General features: G+C 44.6%; 1 protein-coding gene across 5 annotated transcripts in view; it reads left to right on the forward strand.

Moving 5' to 3' along the window:
• Positions 1-24,966, forward strand: part of cd63 (CD63 molecule) — a 69,371-nt gene that overhangs the window by 37,299 nt on the left and 7,106 nt on the right. For all 5 annotated transcript variants that reach the window (XM_072249675.1, XM_072249679.1, XM_072249676.1 and 2 more), the window contains exons 3-5: positions 18,777-18,965; positions 20,789-20,863; positions 23,863-23,952. In XM_072249675.1, coding sequence (XP_072105776.1) covers positions 18,777-18,965; positions 20,789-20,863; positions 23,863-23,952 — 354 coding nt within the window. The remainder of the gene's footprint in view (positions 1-18,776; positions 18,966-20,788; positions 20,864-23,862; positions 23,953-24,966) is intronic.

Raw genomic sequence — 24,966 nt, forward strand, 5'->3', positions numbered from 1 at the left:
CTATTCGTCCATCACTGCCTGGTTTGGATCAGCTACCAAACAAGACAAGAATAGACTCCAAAGAACCGTCAGGGCTGCGGAAAGGATTACTGGTGTGAAGCTGCCCTCGATCGGGGACTTATATGCATCTGGATTCAGGAAGCGAGCAAGCAACATCATTGTAGACCTATCACACCCTGGACATCACCTGTTCCAATTCCTTCCTTCTGGTAGGCGCTTTAGATCACTGTATGCCAGGACAAATAGGCACAAGAACAGTTTCTTTCCATATGCCATCAGTCTTATGAACACTTGAATTTTAGTCTATTATAAACCAAGTCCACCTGTACATACACAGGTACACCTCATTGTATATAGTTCACGATTACAGTATTTGCACTATTGTTTTGTTTGTTTTTTGATTCTGTACAGCGAGAGCTCAGGGAAACCAGCATCAAATTCCCTGTATGTGTCCACATACTTGGCGATAATAAAGGATTCTGATTCTGATTATGACTAGAGCAATATGTTACATATTTGAGTTAACATGCTTTCTATATTGAGTTGTAGCTAAGAAGGAAGAAGTGTGTATTTAATCATTCAGAAATATTTGGGTAATATTGTAAATGTATGTAAGAAATGTTTAAATAGCTCACTGCAGGTTGTGCAAAAGTACGTGAATAGCATAAGTCATTATGCCACCACATCATAAGTGCGCACGCCACTAAAGTAAAAAAGCCTATATGAGTTAACCCCTGCTCAGTGTTTTTCTTTTGATTAGTTTTGTGTTTAAATCTAGTAATTAAATGACTTTTGGTGCTAAGTGTTTCAAGTTGGATGGTGAGCATCTGTAAACCATCTGTTTTGTCCTGTTTAAATCCTTGCATCTATGAACTACCAAGTAGATCTATTTACCATTTGTTTTTAATGTTGGTACAGCTGAAATGCTGATGATTGATTTGGCAACTATTTAGCATTGCCCAAGACAGTGGAGCTGCCTGGGAAGGTTGGGTCAGTGGTGGGTGGGGGGGGGGGTGGGCGGAGAGTGGAAGGCAAGGAGCTAACAATTTAAGAGCGTTCAATCAGTGACGGATTAACAGAATCCTGAGAGGAGTGTGTGGAAACAGATTTATTAAAATGCAAAATAGATTGTGGTGTAATGAGCAATTGGAAACTTGTATTAGCTAGGGAAAAGTGGGTGCCTGTTTACAAAGTTTCCAAGGTGTTTTCCTGCTCTGGATTACCTTGGTTGAGCAATTCTCTTAATGCATCACACATCTATAAGAATGCCAAAGGCTTGTTTTATTTTCAAGGAATTGCTTTGTTCCGCAATGTGGGTTTTGCAGGAAGATATTGATCTGCCAGATGTGGCAGTTTTCCATCTTGGCACTCTGCTATTAAATAGCATTGGCTCAAAGGGCAGTCCAGTGGCAGCGTTATCATTCACTTCACCCCTAGTTGTCTTCAGTTTCAGCACAAGGGAGTCAGAGTTTGTATACTGTATCACAGTAAGTGGGGAAATGCTATCACGATGTACACTCCGTTGTCTTGTGTTGATCCTCTCCTCTGCCAACACCAGAGTTCCTCTTTCAGGTCTGGACTAACTAGCTGTTGTCTTCCTATTACAGATCCTCCCTCAGGTTATGACCACCAAACTTGTGGGCAACCATATGCAAATGACTTAAGTTGTATTGACATGAGAATTATCAGATGAATTTTGAGTGTTTTTGAGATGGATTTGCTAGCTGCTGTGAGTTTGTCTTGATGTCAAGCAGAGTATCTTAATGATGGCTTTATTTGTCACACACATCGAAGCGTAGTGAAATGCGTCAATGGCTATCGCAGTTAGAGGATGTGCTAGGGCAGCCCCCAAGTGTTGCCATTGCTTCTGGCATCAGCATAGCATGTGCACAACTTACTAACTCAACCTTGTACGTCTTTGGTAAGTGGAAGGAAACCCATGCATTCCTGTGGCGAACTTACAGTAGCGGGCATCGAACCCATATCTGTGATCATAAGTGCTGTAATGTATAATGCAACAGTGCTGCCCCTTTTTTCCCCCGGATGTTTGGGAGACCAGTAGGATTGGTTTTCTGGTTGCTGCAATTCCCTTTTACCAGATGGGAGTGGGGTAGTTCTCATTCTCGCCACGCTCCTCTAGGTGCAGCAGCTGGGGTTGGGCAGGCTGAGCAGACTCACTCAAAGACGCTAGCTGATGGCTGTTCTTCCTGTGCCTGCTCACTCTTCCCCCCTCAGTGATACATTGTTGTTCATTTCTAACTGATAAAAAGCCTGCGTTGTTAAGTTTTCAGCAGAGAAACTATAACTTGAAATGCCTGTGTTATAAGGAGCAATCTCAATTGACGAGGGGGTTGTATTCCTGAGCTTGTACCTTTCTGGACTAACTGTGTTGTGTGTGTAACCCTCGCTTTACCTAGTGACATGATTGTGGGGTGATAACCTCCTGCCTGGCCAAACCTTAGAATTCTTGTTTGGGGGGGATGCTGTGCCATGTGTCCCCTGTTTCAAATCAGTACCCCAAAGTGACCAGCCATGCGCATTATGAAGTTAAACAATTAAGATTTTATAACTCTTATTTGAACTGTAGAATTAGTAGAGAACCAAAATATAAACTAAAAGGTGCCAAAAATAATAATTAGACAGTTTGTGCACAACGTTGGAGCTCACGCAATATCCTCGGACCACCATTCAATTTCCTTCGAACTCCGGCGGGTCCCGGGCCCCCGCTTGGGGTCCGTTCCACTAGCCAGCTCACAGCATCTCTCCGTGTGCTTCTTCTCTCTTCATCCCCATGGTATGATCTCTCCAAGTCCCACGCAAACAACAGCTTACAGACATACACACAGAATAACATCTATCCCATTGGTTAGCAAATGAATAAAAGTCCCGTTATCAGTAATTATAACCCAGACATGCTGCTATAGAGATCCCCTTACCTCAGCAGTTAACATTACAAAGAAGCCATTTTATTATAACACTACAGAGAAGCCATTTTATTAGCCTTAGCAAGTAATATGAAAGAAGAAACCCCTTACACATGCGTGAAGTTTAAATGTTCTTAATTGTTACACCCCTGAAATTTTCAACCAAGAGTGAAATTGATGCTGTCGACTATTCAAGCAACTCTTGTGTATTACAGTTGTTTGAGTAATGGAAATTTGCCTTTACAGAATTTGCAAATCACTACCCCAAAATTTGAAATTCAATAAAATTTGGTCTCCTGGAATTTGGGGATGAAAAATGTAACTTTTAAGGTTGCTTCACGTTACAGCAATTTGCAATACAGAGAGAAAATCCTTCACCATACTACTTGTATTAGATGCTCCATTTTGCAAAGGCATTTCAAGTGACTACATACAATCTGGACGTTTCTTGGAGGTATTTCAAATTTGGAGATGACAAGTTTTGAAACCGAAAAACGGTTTTTAGTGAATGAAAATGGTCATCTCCTTTTGGGAGATTTTGATGGATTATCAATAAGTTTTCTTTCCTCCCTCCCTTTCCATTAATGGGTAGCTATGGGTGTATGGGGTGTCACAGAGGGATAGCACCTCTGGTTGGGTCCTTTTCAGGCAGTTAGTCGACCTTTGGTCCCCACCTGGCACTCAGCTCTCACCTGTGGCTTCCCATAGCTGTTTGCATGCGACAGCGGCCACACCCCAAGCAATGGCTTCCACAAGCCAGCTAAACCAGGTGAGGGTAACCGACGGGTCTCAAATCCTCGGTGAGGTAGGGAGTTGTCTATCCCAGCATGTGAAGACAGACTCCGGCGGATTGAGCGGACGAGACCAATGGAAGGTCCAACGGTCAAGAAGGCGGTCTCTGCAAGCGTCGTGGAATGTGTAGAGCAGGACAAGACACAGAAGACGTCCTGGTCATCCACTGCGCCTAGTCCCATCTCCAGCCGTCTAGACTCTGTCTTGCCACTGGATCCAGATGGGAATTAGGAAGAGAGAGTGAGGCTGACGCTGCGCAACTCTCCCTCACTTAAATCCAAATCACGCACTAGTCTCAACACCATCATCATCACCCTCAACGTTTGAAGTCCTGTGGCGATGGGGGAGCGACAAAGCAGCAGGTGTGGACACACTGGGAGCTGTAGTCACGGACCTGCACACACGGCTCAGATCTAATAGTGGCTTTTCGCTGACCGAAGCAGCAGTGAAACTCAGCGTCTACCTGGGTGACTGAGCAGCCCTCTTTAGGAATTCACTGCTCACCTCCGTAGTATGAAGAAGGGGCTAGAAAAGGTGCCCTAAACATTGCCTGCTTCATTACACCCTGGCCAGTTTACCGCGGCTGGCGGGGATCCCATCTTGGCAGTCGAACAAACACAACGAAATGCAAGGTTACACCACTCACCATTGGCACTTGGAATGTACACATGCTATTGGACAACCCTACAGCAAACAGACCAGAGAGAAGAACAGTCTTAGTTGCCAGAGAGCTTGCAAGATACAACATTGACACAGCAGCCCTGAGTGAGACTCGTCTTGCCAGTGAAGGTCAGCTGACTGAAACTGGAGGCGGATACACTTTTTTCTGGAGCAGTCGCGGCAGCGATGAGCGCCGTGATGCTGGAGTTAGATTCGCCGTCAGGAGTCACCTTGTTCGGAAACTTGCCAGTCTCCCCAAGGGTGTGAACGACCGGCTCATGACACTACAGCTTCCGCTACAGAACAGAAGTCAAGCCACCCTGATCAGCGCCTATGCCCCCACAATGACCAACCCGGACGTGACAAAAGACAGGTTCTATGAAGAACTAGACACAGTGAGCAGCACCGACAAGCTGATCTTGCTCGGCGACTTCAATGCAAGAGTAGGGTGCGACTCTGCAGCCTGGCAGGGAGTCGTTGGGAGTCATGGAGTGGGCAAATGTAACAGTACGGCCTACTCTTACTGAAGACCTGTGCAGCACACACCTCCTCATCACCAACACAACTTTCCACCAGCCTACCCATAACAAGACCTCTCGGATGCACCCCCACTCTAAGAATTGACATCTTATTGACTATGTCATTGTCAGGAGAAAAGACAGGCAGGACGTCAGAGTGACTAAGGCCATGTGTGGCGCTGACTGCTGGACAGATCACAGGCTCATTGTCTCCAAAATGAAGCTCTGCATCAGACCCAAGAGGTGACCACAAGGAAGTAAGGCTATGAAAAGAATGAATGTGGCCAGGCTGAAGAACCCCAGCATTGCTTCAGCACTGGCTGAAGACTTGGAAACCAAGCTTGCTGACCTACACCTTGCAGGCAGCGCTGTGGACGACTGGGATCGCTTCAGGGACTCTGTCCATTCATTTGCACTGAAGATGCGAGGGCTCTCTACCCACAAGCAGCATGACTGGTTCGATGAGAATGATGAGGAGATGCAGGCTCTACGTGTTGAAATGCACCGCCTTCATCGTGCCCATCAGCTGCCAAGAAAAATGCCTTTACCAATGCTTGCAGGACAGCCCAGAGTAAACTGCATAAAATGTAAGATGCCTGGCTGAGTGCCAAGGCAGATGAAATACATTGATATGCTGACAGAAAGGACTTGAAACGATTCTATGAAGCCCTCAACACTCTCTACGGACCTCAGTCTCTCGGGAGTCTCTCTTTCTCCCCCCCCCCCCCCCCGAGTACAGATGGTACAACTCTCATTACAGAGAAGGCTCAGATCCTGCAGAGATGGGCTGAACATTTTGAAGCTGTCCTCAACCGACCATCTATTAACGATAAGGCGATAGACAGGATTCCCCAGGTCGAGATCAACAACGCCATGGATGACCCACCGGTAGCTGCAGAAGTCACGGAAGCTGTCAGCCAGCTATCCAGTGGTAAAGCCCCAGGGGCAGACGCCATACCTGCAGAGATTTACAAAGCCGGTTGTCCTGTACTTATAGAGAAGCTCACCGAGTTGTTCCAGTCTTGTTGGAAGCAAGGATCCATTCCTCAGGGACTTAAAGATGCATCCATTGTACACCTCTACAAGAGGAAGGACAATCGACAAGTATGTGACAACCACCGAGGAATCTCGTTGCTCTCCATCACAGGAAAAACTCTTGAGTCCTGCTCAATCGTCTGGTCACTCATCTGGAGCTGGACCTGCTGCCAGAGTCAGTGTGGCTTTCGCAAAGGTCGTGGGACTATTGACATGACTTTTGCTGCGCATCAACTTCAGGAGAAGTGTCAGGAGCAGAATCGCGAACTCTACACAACTTTTGACCTCACAAAAGCCTTCAACACTGTCTGCCGACAAGGCCTGTGGAGGATCATGTCAAAGTTTGGCTGCCCCGCCAAATTCATTCAGATGGTACGCCAGTTCCATGATGGCCAGAGTGCTGGACAGCGGAGAATCCTGAGGCATTCCCAGTCACCAATGGTGTCAAACAGGGCTGTGTGCTCGCACCCACACTGTTTAGCATGGTGTTTTCTGCCATACTGAATGATGTCTTCCAGGACAGTGATGCTGGAAATCAGCCTCAAGTACAGAATGGATGGGAAGCTCTTCAACCTGAAGAGACTTGTTATCAAAGTGAAGGAGACTGTTCTGAGAGACTTCCTCTTTGCCGATGACTGTGCCCTGTATGCTGGCCTGGAGCCAGAGCTGCAAGTTAATATGGACAAATTCTCCACAGCTTGTGACAACTTTGGACTCACCATCAACATCAAAAAGACCAAAGTCATGCAGTAGCCTGCCCCTTGTGCACCGTGCACAGAACCCAAAATCACAGTCAAAGGACAGAAACTACAGGCAGTGGAGTTTACTTACCTCGGCAGCACCCTCTCCCGAGCAGTGACTATTGATACAGAAGTTAACTGCAGAATAGCAAAGGCAAGTTCTGCTTTCGGTAGACTGCGCTCCACCGTATGGGAATGCTGAGGAATCAGTCCAGCAACAAAACTGAAGGTCCACAGAACCGTGGTACTCACTACCCTCCTGTATGCCTGTGAAACATGGACTGTGTATCAAAGGCATGCAAGACAGCTCAACCATTTCCACATGACTTGTCTTCGCAGAATATTAGGCATCAGATGGCAAGACAAAATACCAGACACTGAAGTTCTTTCTGGAGCAAGTCTGCCATCAGTCCACACACTGCTGATGAGAGCACAGACCTGGTGGGCAGGTCATGTCATCCGCATGCCGGGCGAGCGCATACCCAAGCAGCTCCTTTTTTTTTTTTTTGGTGGGGGGGGGAACTCTCTGCTGGAAGACGCTCGCATGGAGGGCAGAAGAAACGTTACAAAGACACACTAAAGGCCTCCCTGAAGTCGCTTGACATAGACACAACCACCTGGAAAACGCTGGCACAAAACAACACTACCTGGCGCGGCCTCATTCACAAGGGCTGTCAAGCTTACGAAGCAAGGCGCAGTGCTGAAGCACAACATAAGCACGAGCTGCGTAAGTCCAGACCCACCAGTCACTCCCTGCTAATGTTTTGAAGTGTTGGCAGAAAGAAATTTCATCTCACCCCAAAGCCTCATCCTCTCCATTTGAGAAGAGGGTGACCTCCAGTGCCAATCCGGCCTGCCTTCAGGGAAGGAGCATTCTGCCTAAAGTAATAGCAGTAGTCACCAAGCTGTCTACTACAGTGAAAGTCATCTGAGAAATAGTACCTGGCCTCTTTTGCCTTCTGAAAGTCCTTTTCCTTCCACCCCCCCCCCCCAATCAAGAGGGAACAGTACAGCATCCTTAAATATGGCTGCCTGCAAGTGTTTGTATTCATCTTGAATCTAGATGTGGTAATATTGACCCTGCAGGTGCACAACAGACCATTCTCAGTGTAGACTAGTGTCAGTCAAGGCTGTGCTATTGCACCATGCTTTTCTCATCATATTGCACTGTGCCCCTTGTCTCGCCCTCCCAGTAGATGAATCTGATATACAGGTCAAAAAGGAATCTCTTCAACAAATGGTGCCATCACCTCAGCTTGCATCATTGAGTTGTAGTGCAGAAGAGGCTGAGCTCCCAAGTTGTCGTCATTCTTGTCTCCTGAGGTATTCAAGAGAATAGACCTTGGCAGTATCACAGCCCTGCCTGTCACCTATCCCCATTGCCACAAGAGATCTTAATGCTGTGTACACCATGCAAAGCATGAGGATGTGATGACTATTCAGGCCTACACAACCTTGGAGGCCAATGACTGGATGCACTGCCATGGTCAACCACGGTAACGGAGGCCACAGCTGCTGCACCTGCCACAATGGGCATGTCCTCACTGGAGTTTAGCAGAATGGGGGGGAGGGGGAAGAAATCTCATTGAAACCTTTTAAATATTGAAAAGCTTAGACAGAGTGGATGTGGAGAGGATGATTCCTGTAATCGGGGTGTCTAGGACCAGAGAGCACAGCCTCAGGATAAAAGGATGTCCCTTCAGAACAGATGAGGAATTTCTTTAGCTGGAGGGTGGTGAATCTGTCAAAATGCCAAGTCATTGGGTATATTTAAGATGGAGGTTGATGGGTTCTTGGTTACTAAGGGTGTCAAAGGTTACAGGGAGAAGCCAAATGAGTGGATTTGAGAGTTGCTCCTTGTGTCTTATGGATTGTAATTCCTCAACCAGCCTGCTCCTTTTATTCAATTCTGTACTCTGAGAATTCAAGCCATTACCCAATAAAGCATAGCCGCTTTTCCATGTCTTGGTAAGCACTTCTCCAAGGCACGTGTTGCTGAAATTCCCCACTACTTCATTGTACCAGCACTGTTTCTGGCTGCCTGAGGATAAGTAGGTATTGAACATAGTCTATTCAAGAGCGCACAAGCCCAATGTGAAGAGCAGAACAAACCTGTTTGCCCTGTCACAAACTCTGCAGTCATGCATCGGCTCTGCCAGCTACCTCCAAACCCAAGTGTAAGCATGTTATCCTCAATATCACGAGACTGCCTGTAAAGTAGCGGTCTTTTGATCTTGCACATGATCTTTTTCTGAAGGAGCTGGTGTATTTTTGAGACAATACTCCTAAAAGCTTTAATCCTGAGTGTCTGTGCTGGAAAAATCCCAAACTAGATGGTGACATGCTTTTTAAACAGCTCTTCTATTGATGTGGTTTAACAGCACTTTTCAATCCTATTGATTGTCATTAGTTATGCTGTTTGATGGTGAGCAGTTTCCTTAGAGGAATAAATAGGTTCTTCTGCGTGATCACAAGGCAGAAGTTTGTAGGCTCACTGCCATGCCAGATGTGTCCTCCTGATATCCCATCGATTCTGAAGAACAGCCAATAAAGTGTGGGAGAAGTGAGCTCCTGTTTCTACTGACAACTTACAACTTTCTCTGCATTTGAATAAACTTTGTCTGACCCAGAGCTGCAGTGTTGAATTTTGAACTGCTCTTCTCCCATCCCCTGGTGCTTGCACAAGTGGCTGTCCTTCAGAAATGGGCTGTGTGATCTGGGGGAGGAGGGCTGGTTATTGGAAATTAACAATGTGGAGCCAGTGTCTTGTCTGTTTAGTTGGTTTCATTGTTCCTAACATCCCTTCATTTAAAACTTGGATGCAGGCCAATTCTGTTCAATCTCTCTAATGGCAGATTTGCCATATTCCACAACCAGTTTAGTGCAACCCTGCACCCTCACCAATGTAAATTGATGATCTTTTGGGTAAGGAGACCGGAGTTGTAGAGAGTACTGCAAGTGCTATCTCCCCAAGACCTATGCTGCTGTAGTATGACATCATTACTCTTGTGCTTGATTCTTCTTAAGCCAGCGTGCTATTTGCCTTCCCAATTATTTTCTAGTTTTCAGTGATTAGTATACAAGAGTGCCTGCTTCTTTTTGAACACACCCATTCTATAGGAAGGATGTGATTTAGCCAGAGAGGATGCCGAAAAGGATGATTAGCTTGGATTAAGGAGAGAATGGATGGGCTGGGACTGCTTTCTGGCATGAAGGAGGCTGAGGTGTGACATAAAGGCTTAAAATTTAGATAGTTGTATGAGTGGTCAGGATATGGAAGTCTAAAACTATAGGCCATAGAGAGGAAAGGGGAAGACTAAAGGGCATAAAGGACAGGGAGGAAAAGATTTAAAGGGGGCCTGCAGTTTCTCTTTTCCTCCCTCCCCCCTGTAGTCTGAATGGAATGAACTGCCTGAAGAAAGTATTAAAAGTGGGTATAATTCTCAGCTAGGGCAGGCTTTGATCTGGGCCAGATACAGAAATGGGGCTAACTCAGAAGGCACTTTAGTCAGCATTAACAAGTTGGGATAAAGGACCTGTTTCTTTCCTGTATAACTCTGACCCAATCTCTTTTAAAGTTTAAATGTCTTGTACACAAAATGGATGACTTCATATTTCTGCTAAACTTTTCCACTGGCTCTCATCAGAATCTCCTTAAAGATTAGCTTTGTCACATACATCAAACAGTGAAATGTTGTTTTGCATCAACAGCCAATGCAGTCTGGGGATTATGATGGGGGCAGCCTACAGGTGTTGCCACGTTTCAGTGGCAACATGGCATGCTCACTGATGCTTTGGAATGTGGATGGAAACCCCTGTGATCCTTACAATGGAAATTGAATCCTAATCTGTGATCACTGACTGGAAGGTGTTGTGCTCCGTGTAATGCCAATGTGCCGCTCCCTTAGACTCCCTGTTTGCAAACCCACCCAGTTTAGAATCATCAGTAAACTTTAGAAATTACCTTTTGCCCCCTCAGGCAAAGCATCGATGGGACCCTGCACTAATCCTGGTACCTTTCACTGTGTACAATGATTAATGACTCTCCTTTTTCAGTGGAATTAGAGTTGAACCCATGTGCAGTTTTGTTTTCATCACACTGTGTTGGGGCTGTTCGAAGAAATAGATTTTTGCTCTGGTGTATTACCAGTTTACTTGTTGTAACATGTAAACTCCTTAACCTGTGCTGTAATATCTGCTTGCTCAAGTGGCTCAGCTGGTAAACCTGAATGAACTGGGTTGTTTCTTGGCCTGCTGCTTCTTGCTTCAGCATCAGTTTTGCCTGTGGGTTGGGTGAGTGGGAATAATGACAGCTGTGATTTCTGCTGCATGGCTACAGGGTGCATCTTGGCTTTCTCCCGCTCTCCACTGCTGCAACTTTTCCCTTGTGTGCCAAGCACCCCATGATGGGTGGGCAAGGTGAGTGCAGTGGGATGGCAGCAGTTATTTTAGTCACTGGTGGCCCTACTGTAAGCTTCAGCTTTTGCAGATTTGTCCCAAGCTGGAAACCTGAGAGGAGGGGGAACAAAATACTCACTGAGTCAGGCAGTATCTGTGGAAATATCTTTCAAGCTGAAATGTTAACTTCAGTATTTCCACTTGCCCAGCTTGTGCTGGAATGTATGGTGACAGTTGCTGGCACCTCCCCCCCCCCCCCCCCCCCTGCCCCAGCACATCTTTGGGTGTGTAGGTGGTTATTACAAACAATGCATTTCACTGTTTTGATGTCCATATGACAAATAAACCTGAATCTTGATCTTCTGGCCATATCCCAAAGCTCTCCATTTTTTTGCAACTGATATTCCTCTTGCCCGTGTTCTCACTAACCACCTGTATTTCATATAGCTTTTATAATCAAAGCCATGTTCTCCTTGCCCAATTGTCCTCACTAACCCATCAAGCTGATTTACCTTGTGAACAGAGCAACACACAATGCTGGAGGTCAGGCAGCATCTGTGGAAATGAATGAACAGTCGATGTTTTGTGTGTTCCTCTGGATTTCCAGCATCTGCAGAATCTCATTTACCTTGTCTACAATTTATGCTCATGGCAACAGTGTGGCCATTAGTCTTTGCCTTTTGTGCTTTTCAATTTTTTCCTGCAAATTGAAACTACCTTGTTTTCCCAGTTTAATCGGAAACATTAACTGTTTCTCTCCAAATGTTGCTTGACACTGCTGAGTGTTCCCAATATTTCTCTAATCCGCAGATGCTTAGACCTTCGAGGAGAACCCAGCTGTGCTGGCTCCTAAGATGACTTAACCAGAATACCTCCATCAAGGGGGTTGATGTCAATAAATTAATCCTCCTTTCCCAAGAAGCAGGAATTTCATCAGGGTGTGAAGATGACGACCAGATTCATATCCAGGGTGAAGCAAACTGCCTTGGAAGTGTCAAAATTTGTCTTCTGGATAAAGAGCAGTGGAAGTGCTCTTCCTATTTGTGTAACAATGTGCTGTACAATTCAATTGTTGAGCCATTATTCATTGTTCCTGTCAAAAGCTTAAATTAATGTGTGAAAGTTGGACTTGGGTTTCTGCCAGTTGACAGGGACATGGATAATCTGCCTCTCAAATGGTATGCCTTTCCATACCATTTGCAGCCTGAATTCCAGAAATTGAAATATCTTCAGAATCAATGGCTGAACATCCAAAGTCAATCATAGAGCACTACAATTAGAAGCAGCCCCCTCAGCCCATCTAGACTGTGCCAAGCTGTTACTCTGTAGAGTCCCATCAACCTGCATCTGGACCATAGCCCTCATACCTCTCCTGTTAATGTACTGAACATCACCTAAATGTTGAAATCAAACCTGCATTCACTATTTCTTGCAGCTAGTTCCATAATCACACCACCCTCTGAGTTGAGATGCTCCCACTTGGATTCTCCTTCACAAATTTTTTTTCTTGCAACTCTATACCCCTCATAATTTTGTATATGTCTATCATATATTCCCTCATTCGTCTGTCCTCTAAGGAATAAAGTCCTAATCTATTCAACCTTTCCCTGTAACACAGGTGCTCAAGTCCCAGCAATGTCCTTGTTAAGATTTTCCCTGTACTCTTATCAATCCTATTGACATCTTTTCTGTAGGTAGATAACCAGAACTGCACACAATGCTCCCAATTTGTACAATTTCAACATGACATCTGAACTCCTGGACTCAATATTTTGATTTATGAAGGCTAATGTGCCAAAGCACTCTTATAGCCCTATCTTGTGATGCCATTTTCAAGGAATTGTGGATCTGTATTCTGAATCCTTCTGTTCTACTGCACAGCTTGGTGCACTATAGTTCACCAAATCCTTCCCTGATTTGACCTCCAAAAGTGCAACACCTTGCATTTGTCTGCATTTAAAATCCATCTACCATTTTTTCAGCCCATTTCAGATCCTGCTGCCAGCTTTGATAGCCTTCCTCACTGTCTTCCACACACCCAATCGTGATGTCATCAGCAAATTTGCTGATCCATTTTACCACAAGCATCCAGATCATTGATGTAGATGACAAACAACAATGGACCCAGTACTGATTCCTGAACCGCATTAATCGGAGGCAACCGTCTGCTATCACTCTGTGGCTTCTCCCATGAACCCAATGGCAAATCCAATTTACTACCTCATCTTGAATGCTAAGTGACTGAACCACCCTGACCAACCTCCCATATGGGACCTTGTCAAAAGCTTTGAAGTCCATTTAGACAACATTAACTACCTTTTCTTCATCAACTTTCCTGGTAACTTAATTGTTTTTTTAAAAAAAAACAAAAGATTAAAAAAAAAACAACTTAAGATTGGTTAGGCACAACAAGCCCCACACAAAGCCTTATTGATTATCCCTAATCAGACTCTGTCTGTCCAGATTCTTTAGTCCAGTCATTTAGAATACCTTCCAATGATTTAACCACTACTGGTGCCAGAGTCATCAGCCTATAATTTCCCAGTTTATTCTTGGAACCTTTCTTAAATGACAGAAGCACTTTGGCTATTCTCCAGTCCTTCAGCACCTCACTCATGGCTAAGGACATTTTAAATATCTCTGCTTGGTCCCTTGCAATTTCTGAACTAGCTTCCCAAAAGGTCACAGTGAACACCTTAGGCTCTAGGGAACCTTAATTTCTTCAAGACAGCAAATACCTTTTTGTAATCTGTGTATGGTCCTTAACCTCACTGCTATTTTGCCTCAGTTCTATAGACCCTGTGTCCATCTCCCAAGTATATAGAGATTGGAAAAAATCCATTCAAATTCTCCATCTCTTTCGTCTCCATACATTTTGTCCTTTGCTATCCTTTTGTTCTTAATACATCTGTAGAAGCCCTTGTGATTCTCCTAATGTCTTGTTTGCCATAGCAACCTCATGTCTTTTAGCCCTCCTGATTTCCCTCTAGTGTTCTCTTGCTTGCATTCAAGTGCCTCATTAGTTCCTTGCTTGCCTATACCTGTTATGCAGCTCCTTAACCAGCGTTTCAATATGCTTCAAACTAAGGTTTCCTAAGCCTGTTAGCCTTGCCTTTTATTCTGACAGGAACATACATTGTACTCTTAATTTCACTTTTGAAGGCCTCCCACTTACTAGGTACACTTTTGCCAGAAAACGGCCTGTCCAGTTCAACACTTGCCAGATCCTTTCTGGTGTCATCAAAATTGGCCTTTCTCCAATTTAAAATCTCAGAGGACCAGACCTATCCTTCTCCATAATTATCTTTAAACTAATGAAATTATGATCACTAGATCAAGAGTTCTCCTCAGCAAACTTGTATCACTAGCCTTTTCTCTTTACCTAATAGGAGATCCAGTACCACACTCCCTATATGTAAAGGAAACTTTCCTGAACACATGGGACAAACTTTCCCATCCAGTCTTTGTATAGGATGGGAGTCCTAGTCAATAAGTGGAAATGCCTGTTATCTTCTGTTTTGCTTCTCTATATCATGCTGAATATTGGGTGGTCTATAATATAATCCCATTAATGCTGTCATCCCTTCTTATTCCTCTGTTCAATCCATACAGCCTCAGTAGATAAACTCTTCAGTCTGTTCTATCTGAGCACTGTTGTGTCATTTTCCTTGACTGGTAATGCTACCCCTCCCCCTTTAATACCTCTCCTATCATGTCTAAAACAACAGAATCCTGAAATATTGAGCTGTGAGTCCTACTCTCCAAGCAAGTCTCTATTGCTAAAATATAATTTCATGTGCTAATCCATACTCTCGGCTCATACACCTTGTCTACAATACTCCTTGCACTGAAATTGAAATAAATGCAACTTGGAACGTTCTTCTTGCCATGGTCAACTTTTCAGTTTCTGTCTTGCGTATGTAGGCTTAATGTAATTTCTCTACACCACCCCACTCTCTGCTGCAGCATCTCTGGTTCCCATCCCCCAGCAACTCTTGTTTTAACACTCCAAAGCAGCAGAAGCAAAAGCGTATTGATTCCCCACCAGTTCAGGTGCAGACCATCCTGGCTGTACAAGTCTCACCTTCCCTGGAGGAGAGCCCAATGAAACATAGAAAACCTACAGCACAATACAGGCCCTTCGGCCCACAAAGCTGTGCCGAGCATGTCCTTGCTGCAGAAATTACTACCCATTACCCATAGCCCTCTATTTTTCTAAGTTCCATGTACCTGTCTAGGAGTCTCTTAAAAGACCCTATTGTATTTGCCTCAACCACTAACGCCAGAAGCCCATTCCATACACTCACCACTCTTTTTTTTTTAAAAAAAAACTTGCCCTGACATCCCCTCTGTACTTACTTCCAAATGCTTCAAAACTGTGCCCTCTTGTGCTAGCCATTTCAGCGCTGGGGGAAAAAGCCTCTGACTATCCACACGATCATTGCCTCTCATCTTGTACACCTCTATCAGGTCACCTCTTATCCTCTGTCACTCCAGGGAGAAAAGGTTGAGTTCACTCAACCTATTATCAAGGCATGCTCCCAAATCCAGGCAACATCCTTGTAAATCTCCTCTGCACCCTTTCTATGGTTTCTACATCCCTTCCTGTAGTGAGGCGACCAGAACTGAGCACAGTACTCCAAGTGGGGTCTGACCAGGGTCCTATATAGCTGCAATATTACCTCTTGGCTCTTAAACTCAATCCCATGGTTGATGAAGGCCAATACACCGTACGCCGCCTTAACCACAGAGTCAACCTGCACAGCTGCTTTGAGTGTCCTATGGACTCGGACACCAAGATCCCTCTGATCCTCCACACTGCCAAGAGTCTTACCATTAATACTATATTCTGCCATCATATTTGACCTACCAAACTGAACCACCTCACTTATCTGGGTTGAATGCCATTTGCCACTTCTCAGCCCAGTTTTGCATTCTATCGATGTCCTGCTGTAACCTCTGACAACCCTCCACATTATCCACAACACCCCCAACCTTTGTGTCATTAGCAAATTTAATAATCCATCCCTCCACTTCCTCATCCAGGTCATTTATAAAAATCACGAAGAGAAGTGCTCCCAGAACAGATTTCTGAGGCACACCATTGGTCACTGACCTCCATGCATAATATGACCCGTCTGCAACCACTGTTTGCCTTCTGTGGGCAAGCCAGTTCTGGATCCACAAAGCAATGTCCGCTTGGATCCTATGCCTTCCTACTTTCTCAATAAGCCTGGCATGGGGTACCTTATCAAATGCCTTGCTGAAATCCATAAACACTACATCTACTGCTCTACCTTCATCAATGTGTTTAGTCACATTCTCAAAAAATTCAATCAGGCTTGTAAGGCACGACCTGTCTTTAACAAACCCATGCTGATTATTCCTAATCATATTATACCTCTCCAAATGTTCATAAATCCTGCCTCTCAGGATCTGTTCCATCAACTTACCAACCACTGAAGTAAGACTCACTGGTCTATAATTTCCTGGGCTATCTCTACTCCCTTTCTTGAATAATGGAACAACATCTGCAACCCTCCAATCTTCCGGGACCTCTCCTGTCCCCATTGTGATGCAAAGATCATCGCCAGAGGCTCAGCAGTCTCCTCCCTCGCCTCCCACAGTGGCCTGGGGTACATCTTGTCCGGTCCCAGTGACTTATCCAACTTGATGCTTTCCAAAAGCTGCAGCACATCCTCTTCTTTATTGTCTATATGCTCAAGCTTTTCAGTCCGCTGTAAGTCATCCCTACAATTGCCAAGATCCTTTTCTGTAATGATCCAAAAATTTGAAGGCCACCCTTCTGCGCCATCTCCTTAGCCATGAGTGAAACTATTATTTTTCTATTGTTGGCCTCGCCAGTGCCTGGGTTGGACAGCAATCCTGAGATCACTTCCTGGGAAGTCCTGTCCTTCAGCTTAGTACCTAACTCCCTGAACTCTCTCTACAAGACCTCATCATCCTCCCTCCCTTTGTCATTGGTACTGATATGGACCATGCCCTCTGGCTGCTCACCAATCCTTCCACTTACAAATGCTATGGACTTCGTCTGAGATGTCCCTGACCATGGCACATGGGAGGCAACATACCATCTGGGAATCTTGTATCTCATTCTCTTCCACAGGACCTCCTGTCTGTTCCCCTAAACCTCTTACCACTACTGCTTGCCTCTTCTCCTTCCTCCTCCTGCCCCATCCTTTCTTTCTGAGCCACAGAGCCAGACTCAGACTCAGTGCCAGACACCTAACTGTTGTGGCTTTCCTGTTTTGGTGTTGGGGTCGGGGGTGAACAAAGTAGCAGTGTTCAAGACGATGTACTTATTGATGGGGTGGCCATAGTGGTACCCTGTACTGACTGCTTATCACCTTTTCCCACTCCATTGCCTGTGTACTGCACCTTGGGTGTAATTATCTCCTTGTCTTGCGAGACCATGGAGCCATGGATCTGCGCCTGGAAAGTCTTCACTCTCCAGGGCGCAGGCCTGGGCAAGGTTGTATGGAAGACAGGCAATTGCCCATGCTGCAAGTCTCCCCTCTCCACGACACTGATGTTGTCCAAGGGTAGGGCACTAGGACCCATACAGCTTGGCACCAGTGTCGTCACAGAGCAATGTGTGATTAAGTGTCTTGCTCAAAGACACAACACGCTGCCTCGGCTGGGGCTCAAACTCACGACCTTCAGATCGCTAATCGAATGCCTTAACCACTTGGCCAAGTGCCCACACATTACCTTCCCGTATCCCTGTCAATCAACTCCTCAGCCTCCTAAATGATCCAGAGTTCATCCAGCTCCAATTTCCCTAACGTGGACTGTAAAAAGCTGCAGCTGCATGCACGTTCTAAAGGTGTAGTCATCAGGGACACTGGAGGTCTCCCTGTCCTCCCACATACTGCAAGAGCATTTTACTGTCTTGCTTGGCTTTCCCACTACTTCATTTGGGCAAAAAGAAAGAAATTTACCAGAAACCTATCTTGGCCTCCACCTCTCTTTGCCAAAGCTTCAAACTCTACTCTAACCTTGATCCTTATGCAATTGCTGCTCTGCTTAAACCGAACTATGTATTGGCCCTCGACAAGTACTTAATGTCCTGACTGGCCCCACTCGCTTTTGAAGTCTTGCTCTCGCTCACCACAAGCAAAGGTCCTCGGAGGAACAGAATGCAATTTCCTAATCGAGTTAAGAACAACCCAAATAAGACCAGTAGTGGAAAAATTGAGCTATGGCTTAAGGGAGTGCCTTCCAAGGGAATGGAGGAGTGAATTGTAGAAAATCGTGGATACTTTCCCAGTGGGTGAGATTCTTTGCCTAAGTACAGATTAATGTTTGCTTATTGCTCAAAGCCCAGTTTAGGTTTGTGTAACTTTTTGTGGAGTTGTGGGCTACAGCTGTCTTACCTCTGTAAGCACTTGCCATTGGGTGACCAAAGTCAGATGAGCATTTAGCTTCGGAAGCATTGCAGTGAATGACTTGTCTGTGATGTATTGCGGAAATTGTTATGACAAACACTAATTCTCTTTAGTCCAGTTGTATCCTGGCTTTTACAAGCACTTCTAAATCCACTTGTTAATGTTTGCTATAAACCACTTTTTTTCCTGCGCATTTCTGATGTGTTGCTTTTCTCATTGCCTTTGTGGTTCAGTGCCTCATTTTTCTTAAATCCTGCAAAATTATATGAATATATGTATATTTTTTTTTCCTTATTCCAGATCTCGGGCATTGCACTCATTGTGGTTGGTATTGTGGTCCAGACCAAGCTGAATGGCACACTGCACATCACCAGTGTTGCTGCCTCTGGTGCTCCCATTGTCATCATCATAGTTGGCGTGATCATCAACTTTGTGGCCTTCTTTGGTTGCTGTGGTGCCTGGAATGAGAATTACTGCATGATAACCACGGTAAGGGGCCTGCCTGGGCTGTTTATATATCACTATTGTCTCTAACTCAAAGTAAAAGAGGACCATTCCAGTAAGTCCATCGGCACTCTGAATGATGTGTGTCACCAACTTTCCATTCAGTCCTCTCCCTGCCTCCAGGCTACCCTAATCAAGCATAGAAACGATAAAAACATTCGGAGGCCTTTACTTTTGAAGGATAAATGTCAGAGTCTGGGTGGGAGGAACAGCCTCTTGATATTATCATGTCTACACTGCCACAGTGCAGTCTTGGCAAACTGGATGACTGGGTGCAACATACACACAAAATGCTGGAGGATCTCAGCACGCCAGGCAGCATTTTGTGTGTGTTGCTTGGATTTCCAGCATCTGTAGATTTTCTCTTGTTTGTGATTGGATGAATGGGTGACTAGTTACTGTGGTATTCCCAGTTTTATTGTCTACTGTACAATGCTGTTTACTGATGCCTGTAATAGCTTGGCATGTATTCCATTGAGACGCTTGGTGCTCACTGTAAGGAGGTTCCTTCCCTTGTATCATGACGTGTTACTGGTGTACAGGCACTGATATTTAATCCATCATTCTTGAGCTCTAGCTGTCAGCGGTTTGGATTGGGTGTTGGAGGGCATGATCGGCAAATCCAGATTCAGTAATTTGACAAAAATATAAAAATGGGGAGATTATGCTAATTTTCGGGACATTGGTGTAACCACATCAGGAATATTATGTGCAATATTGGCATTCTTGAATAAGACCAATGTGTTGAAGGCAGTTCAGAGGTCTGCAAGGCGGTGCCTGGAATGGTGGGGGAAGGGTGGGGTGAAGGGGCACTACTAGAACATACAATTCTGAAGAGTCTTAACAGGGTAGATGTAGGGAGAGTGTTTCCTCTTGATAGGATCTAGAACTAGGACCCATCTTTAAGGTGGATGGAGTAATTTATTTATTTATTTTTTTAAGGCTGTAGATCTCTGGAGCTATATGTTTCAACTGCACTTTTGAGAGTGTAATTAAGGCAGTGGTAGATTAATTCTTGATAAGCAGGAAGTGAACAGGAAGAGTTGAACTTGCAGACATATCGGCTGTGATCTGATTAAATGGTAGTCTAAACTTATTGGGGCCATTTTGCCCCTTGTTTGTAGTGGAATAGGTATTCTGTCAGTACACTAATCTCCAAGTGCTTGGCTCTGTGGTGTGCTGGTACTAAACATTTAGCATTTTCCACCAGCTCTTTGTATCACACCCCTTAAATATCTAGGTTGGAGGCCAGGATTGTTAATGTGATGGGCTATCATTGCTGAAGTGACTAGTTATGGAGAGGGTTTCAGCCCAAAACATTCACTGTTTATTCCACACCATAGATGCTGCCTGACCTGCTGAGTTCCTTCAGCATTTTGTATGTTGTGCTGGATTTACAGCCGAGTCTTGTAGTCATTTAGTCCAACCAGCAATGAGTCTTGGTTTTGTCACTTTTCATATTGCCTTGATGTAGAAGGGCAGCAATTCAGCTTGTCAAGTCTCTGAGTGTCATTCAGCATTGTCATGAGTCTAATCTGGGATAATTCACCCACTGGCTGCTTACTCACCACTGGTTACATGTGATCTCCATAAATAGTTTGAAATACAAGGGTCTGCTTCTGCAATGTCTCAAAGGAGCTTGCTGGTTCCTTATTAAAAATCGTACCAAACAACTTGTAGCAAACGTTCTCCATTTTCTGCTGTGGCATTTGAGATACTAATAGTACTTCTCCCAACTTGAGTTGGGAAGTTGAGAGGCTGATCTATAACGGTCTGTTGAAATGCTTTATATTTTTTCCCGGTTCTAGTTTGCGGTTCTTCTGGTCCTCATCTTTCTTGTGGAGATTGCTGCTGCTATTGCTGGTTATGTTTTCAAGGACCAGGTGAGTATTATCTTGTTCCTTCTCTGGGGAAAGGTTTTACACAAATATGTTTTGTTGTTTATAATTTTTTTTTCTTGACCTTGAACAAGAAGCTCAATTTCAATCTGCCAAGTCGTATGCAAAGGTTTTATGGGGAAGGACTTTTTAATAGGTACATTGTGACAAGGTTCAAAGATACATGCAGTATTTTGTAAGAACTGAGTATATTCTTACCATATTTGAATGATTTTGAGTATTCCAGAACAAGGCAAAATGGTGTTGGAAGAAATCAAATTGCAGATGCTGGAATTAGAAAATGCTACAAATGCGCTAAGACAGTAGGAGCATAAGACATAGGAGCAGAATTAGGCCATTTGGCCCATTGAGTCTGCTATTCAATCATGGCTGATCCATTATTCCCCTCAGCCCCACTCCCTGGCCTTCTCCCTATAACCTTTGCTGTGTCCGATCAGGAACCTATCAAGCTCTGCCTTAAATACACCCAACAACCTGGCCTCCTCTGCTGCCTGTGGTAATAAATTCCATAAGTTCACCACCCTCTGGCTAAACAAATTTCCCTACATCTGTTTTAAATGGACACCCCTCTATCCTGAGGCTGTGTGCTCTTGTCCTAGACTCTCCCACCAAGGGAAACATCCTTTCCACATCTAATGTCTAGGCCTTTCAACATTCAAAAAGTTTGGATGAGATCCTCTCCCATCCTTCCAAATTCCAGCAAGTACAGACCCAGACCTAGAAAGATCCCTCGTGTGATGACCCTTTCATTTCCAGAATCCTTTTTGTGAGCTCCCCTGAACCCTCTCCAATGCCAGCACATCTTTTAGATGAGGAGCCCAGAACTGTTCACAGATAATACTCTGGGTGAGATCTCACCAGTGCCTTATAAAGCCTCAGCATCGCATCCTTGCTCTTGTTTGTATTCTAGACCCTTTGAAATGAATACTAACATTGCATTTGCCTTCCACACCACTGACTCAACCTGCAAGTTGACCTTTAGGATGTTCTTCACAAGGACTCCCAAATCCCTCTGCATCTCAGCTTTTCAGATTTTCTCCCCATTTAGAAAATAGTCCGCACATTTATTTCTACTATCAAAGTGCATGACCATGCATTTTCCAACATTGTATTTCATTTGCCACTCTCTTGCCTATTCTCCTAATTTGTCCAAGTCCTCCTGCATCCTGCCTGTTTCTACAACACTACCTGTCCCTCCACCAATCTTCATATCATCTGCAAACTTGGCAACAAAGCCATCTATTCCATCATCTAAATCAATGACATGTAGCATAAAAAAGCAGTCCCAACGGAACACCTAGTCACTGGCAGCCAAATTAAAAAAAAAAGATCCTACTCACTTCCTCCTACCAATCAGCCAATGCTCTAACAATGGCAGTAACTTTCCTGTAATACCATGGGCTCTTAAACAGCCTCATGTGTGGCGCCTTGTTAAAGGCCTTCTGAAAGTCTAAATATACAAAGTCTACTGTTTACCTATCCTATTTGTAATCTCCTTGAAGAATTCCAACAAATTTGTCAGGTAAGATTTTCCCTTGAAGAAACCATGCTGACTTTGTCATATCTTGTCCTGTGTCAACAAGTACTCATAACCTCATAGATAGATAGATATACTTTATTAATCCCGAGGGAAATTCAGTTTCGTTACAGCTGCACCGACCAAGAATAGAGTGTAAATATAGCAATACAAAAACCACAAACAATCAAAAGAACAAAATGCAAACTATGCCAGATGGAAAATAGTCCAGGACCAGCCTATTGGCTCGGTGTCTGACCCTCCACGGGAGGAGCTGCAAAGTTCGATGGCCACAGGCAGGAACGACCTCCTGTGCCGCCCAGTGTTGTATCTCGGTGGAGTGTGGCCGAAGTCCAACAGCAAAAAATTCAATTTCCGGTCTACAAACACGTTCCTCAATTGTAATATGACCCTGATTGTGCCATCCGTTGTTAACCAGAACAGTAAGCACCCAACTCCTTTACGCGTACTGCTTTCATCCTTAACAATTGACTCTAACATCTTCCCAACCACTGAGGTGAGGCTAACTGGACAATGATTTCCTTTCTGCTGCCTTTCTCCTTTCTTAAAGTGGAGTGACATTTGTAATTTGCCAGCCTTCTGGCACTATGCCAGAGTCCAATGGTTTTTGAAAGGTGATTACTAATACCTCCACAATCTCCTACCGCTACCTCTTTCAGAACCCTGAGCTGTAGTTCATCTGGTCTGGTTGACTTGTGTACTTGAGTCTTCCAGCTTTTTGAGCGCCTCCCGCGTAATAGTAACTGCACTCTCTTCTCTTCCCTTACACCCGTCAACACTGCCAGTGTCTTCCACAGTGAAGACTGGTGCAAAATACTCATTTAGTTCATCTGCCATCTCCTTGTCCCCCGTTATTATTTCTCCAGCCTCATTTTCTGGAGGTCCTATATCCAGTCCCATCTCTTTTTTACATATTTGAAAAAGTTTTTACTATCCACTTTGGTATTGTTTGCTAGCTTGCGTCTCTTCCCTCCTAACAATTCTTTTAGTTGCTCTCTAGGTTTTCAAAAGCTTTCCAATCCTCTATCTTCCTGCTAATTTTTGCTTTGTATGCCCTCTCTTTTGGTTTTACGTTACCTTTGACTTCCCTTGTTAGCTGTGGTTGTACTATTTTGCCATTTGAGTAGAAGGTCAGGCAGAAGGAGAAAGGGTTAATTCCCCAGGTGTGGGACATGTCAGAACTTTTGTTTCAGACTGGAAATGTTAGTTGCTGCCTGGCTTAAGAGTTTCTGGCACTTTATTTTAAAGTGGGGCTACAGTGGTTTAAAAACCCCTTGCCATTAGGAGTGAGTGAAGTTTGTTCTTTGACATCTTGAGTAATGACAGCACAAAACATGAGGTTGTTGGCTTCTGGGTTTTGAACCTCATGCATGTCTGCGATTTGACATCAATCTGTGCCATGTGATTATTTTTTTTTTCAACTTTTGCTTTCATCCTCACCTGACAGATTCGCGATGCCTTTGAGAAGTCGTTTAATAATACCATGGAGCAGTACAACCAGACGACTAGCAATGACGTTGACAATTGGCAGACACAGGTATGTGTGCCTCTGAGGAGCCTTTGACTGCAAGCTTCATCAACCATGTTTGTTGGTGGCACACTTAAAGGGAGCATTTATTTCTATTAGCAGAAAAGTAACTGTACCCATCCTGAGATGTTTTCCTGTATGTGGTTTTGTAGTTTGCTGTTTAAACCCTGCCCACCCATGGAAAACCTTGTTAGCATTTCCAGCAAAAAACATCAAAAGCTTCTTGATTCTTAAGCCCCAACTTGGAGTCAGAACCTCGGCAGAGGTGAGCGCTGACTGTGATACAGTAACCTAGTATTTGCATTATTGATCTCTCCTAATAATCAGGAGATGCAGGTTTGAAACTGGCTGTGAAACTACTTGGGGTTGTATTTGGGGAAGTCTGATTCAGTGATATCCTTGCAACACATACAAAATGCTGGAGGAACTCAGCAGGCCAGGCAGCATGTATGGGGGGGGAAAACAGTCAATGTTTTGGGCTGAAACCCTTTGGTAGGACTGGAGGGAAAAAAAAGCTGAGGAGGAGATTTGAAATGGGGGGGGGATGGAAGAGGTAAACATCAGGTGATAGATGAAACTTGGGGGAGGGATGAAGTAAAGAGCTAGGAAGTTGATTGGTGAAAGAGACAGAAGGCCATGGAAGAAATTAAAAGGGTGGGGAGTGGGGGAAGGAGCACCAGAGGGAGGCAATGGGTGGGTGCCTCCCTTTGGTGGATAGGAGGAAAAGGGGATGGGAAATGAAGGGATGGGGGCAGTGGATGCATTACTGGAAGTCTGAGAAATCGATGTTCATGCCATCAGGTTGGAAGCTACCCAAACGGAATACAAGGTGTTACTCCTCCAGCCTAAGTGGGGCCTCATCACGACAATAATGGAGGAGGTCATGTATGGGCATATTGAAGGGGAAGTGGAATTAAAATGGGTAGCCTCTGGGAAATCCTGCTTGTCTGACAGATGGAGCGTAGATGCTCAGAGAAGTGGTCTTTCAATCTACGTCAGGTCTCACCGATATACAGGAGGCCA

Source organism: Mobula birostris, chromosome X (genome assembly GCF_030028105.1).
Source record: "Mobula birostris isolate sMobBir1 chromosome X, sMobBir1.hap1, whole genome shotgun sequence".
NCBI classification, from domain to species: domain Eukaryota; kingdom Metazoa; phylum Chordata; class Chondrichthyes; order Myliobatiformes; family Myliobatidae; genus Mobula; species Mobula birostris.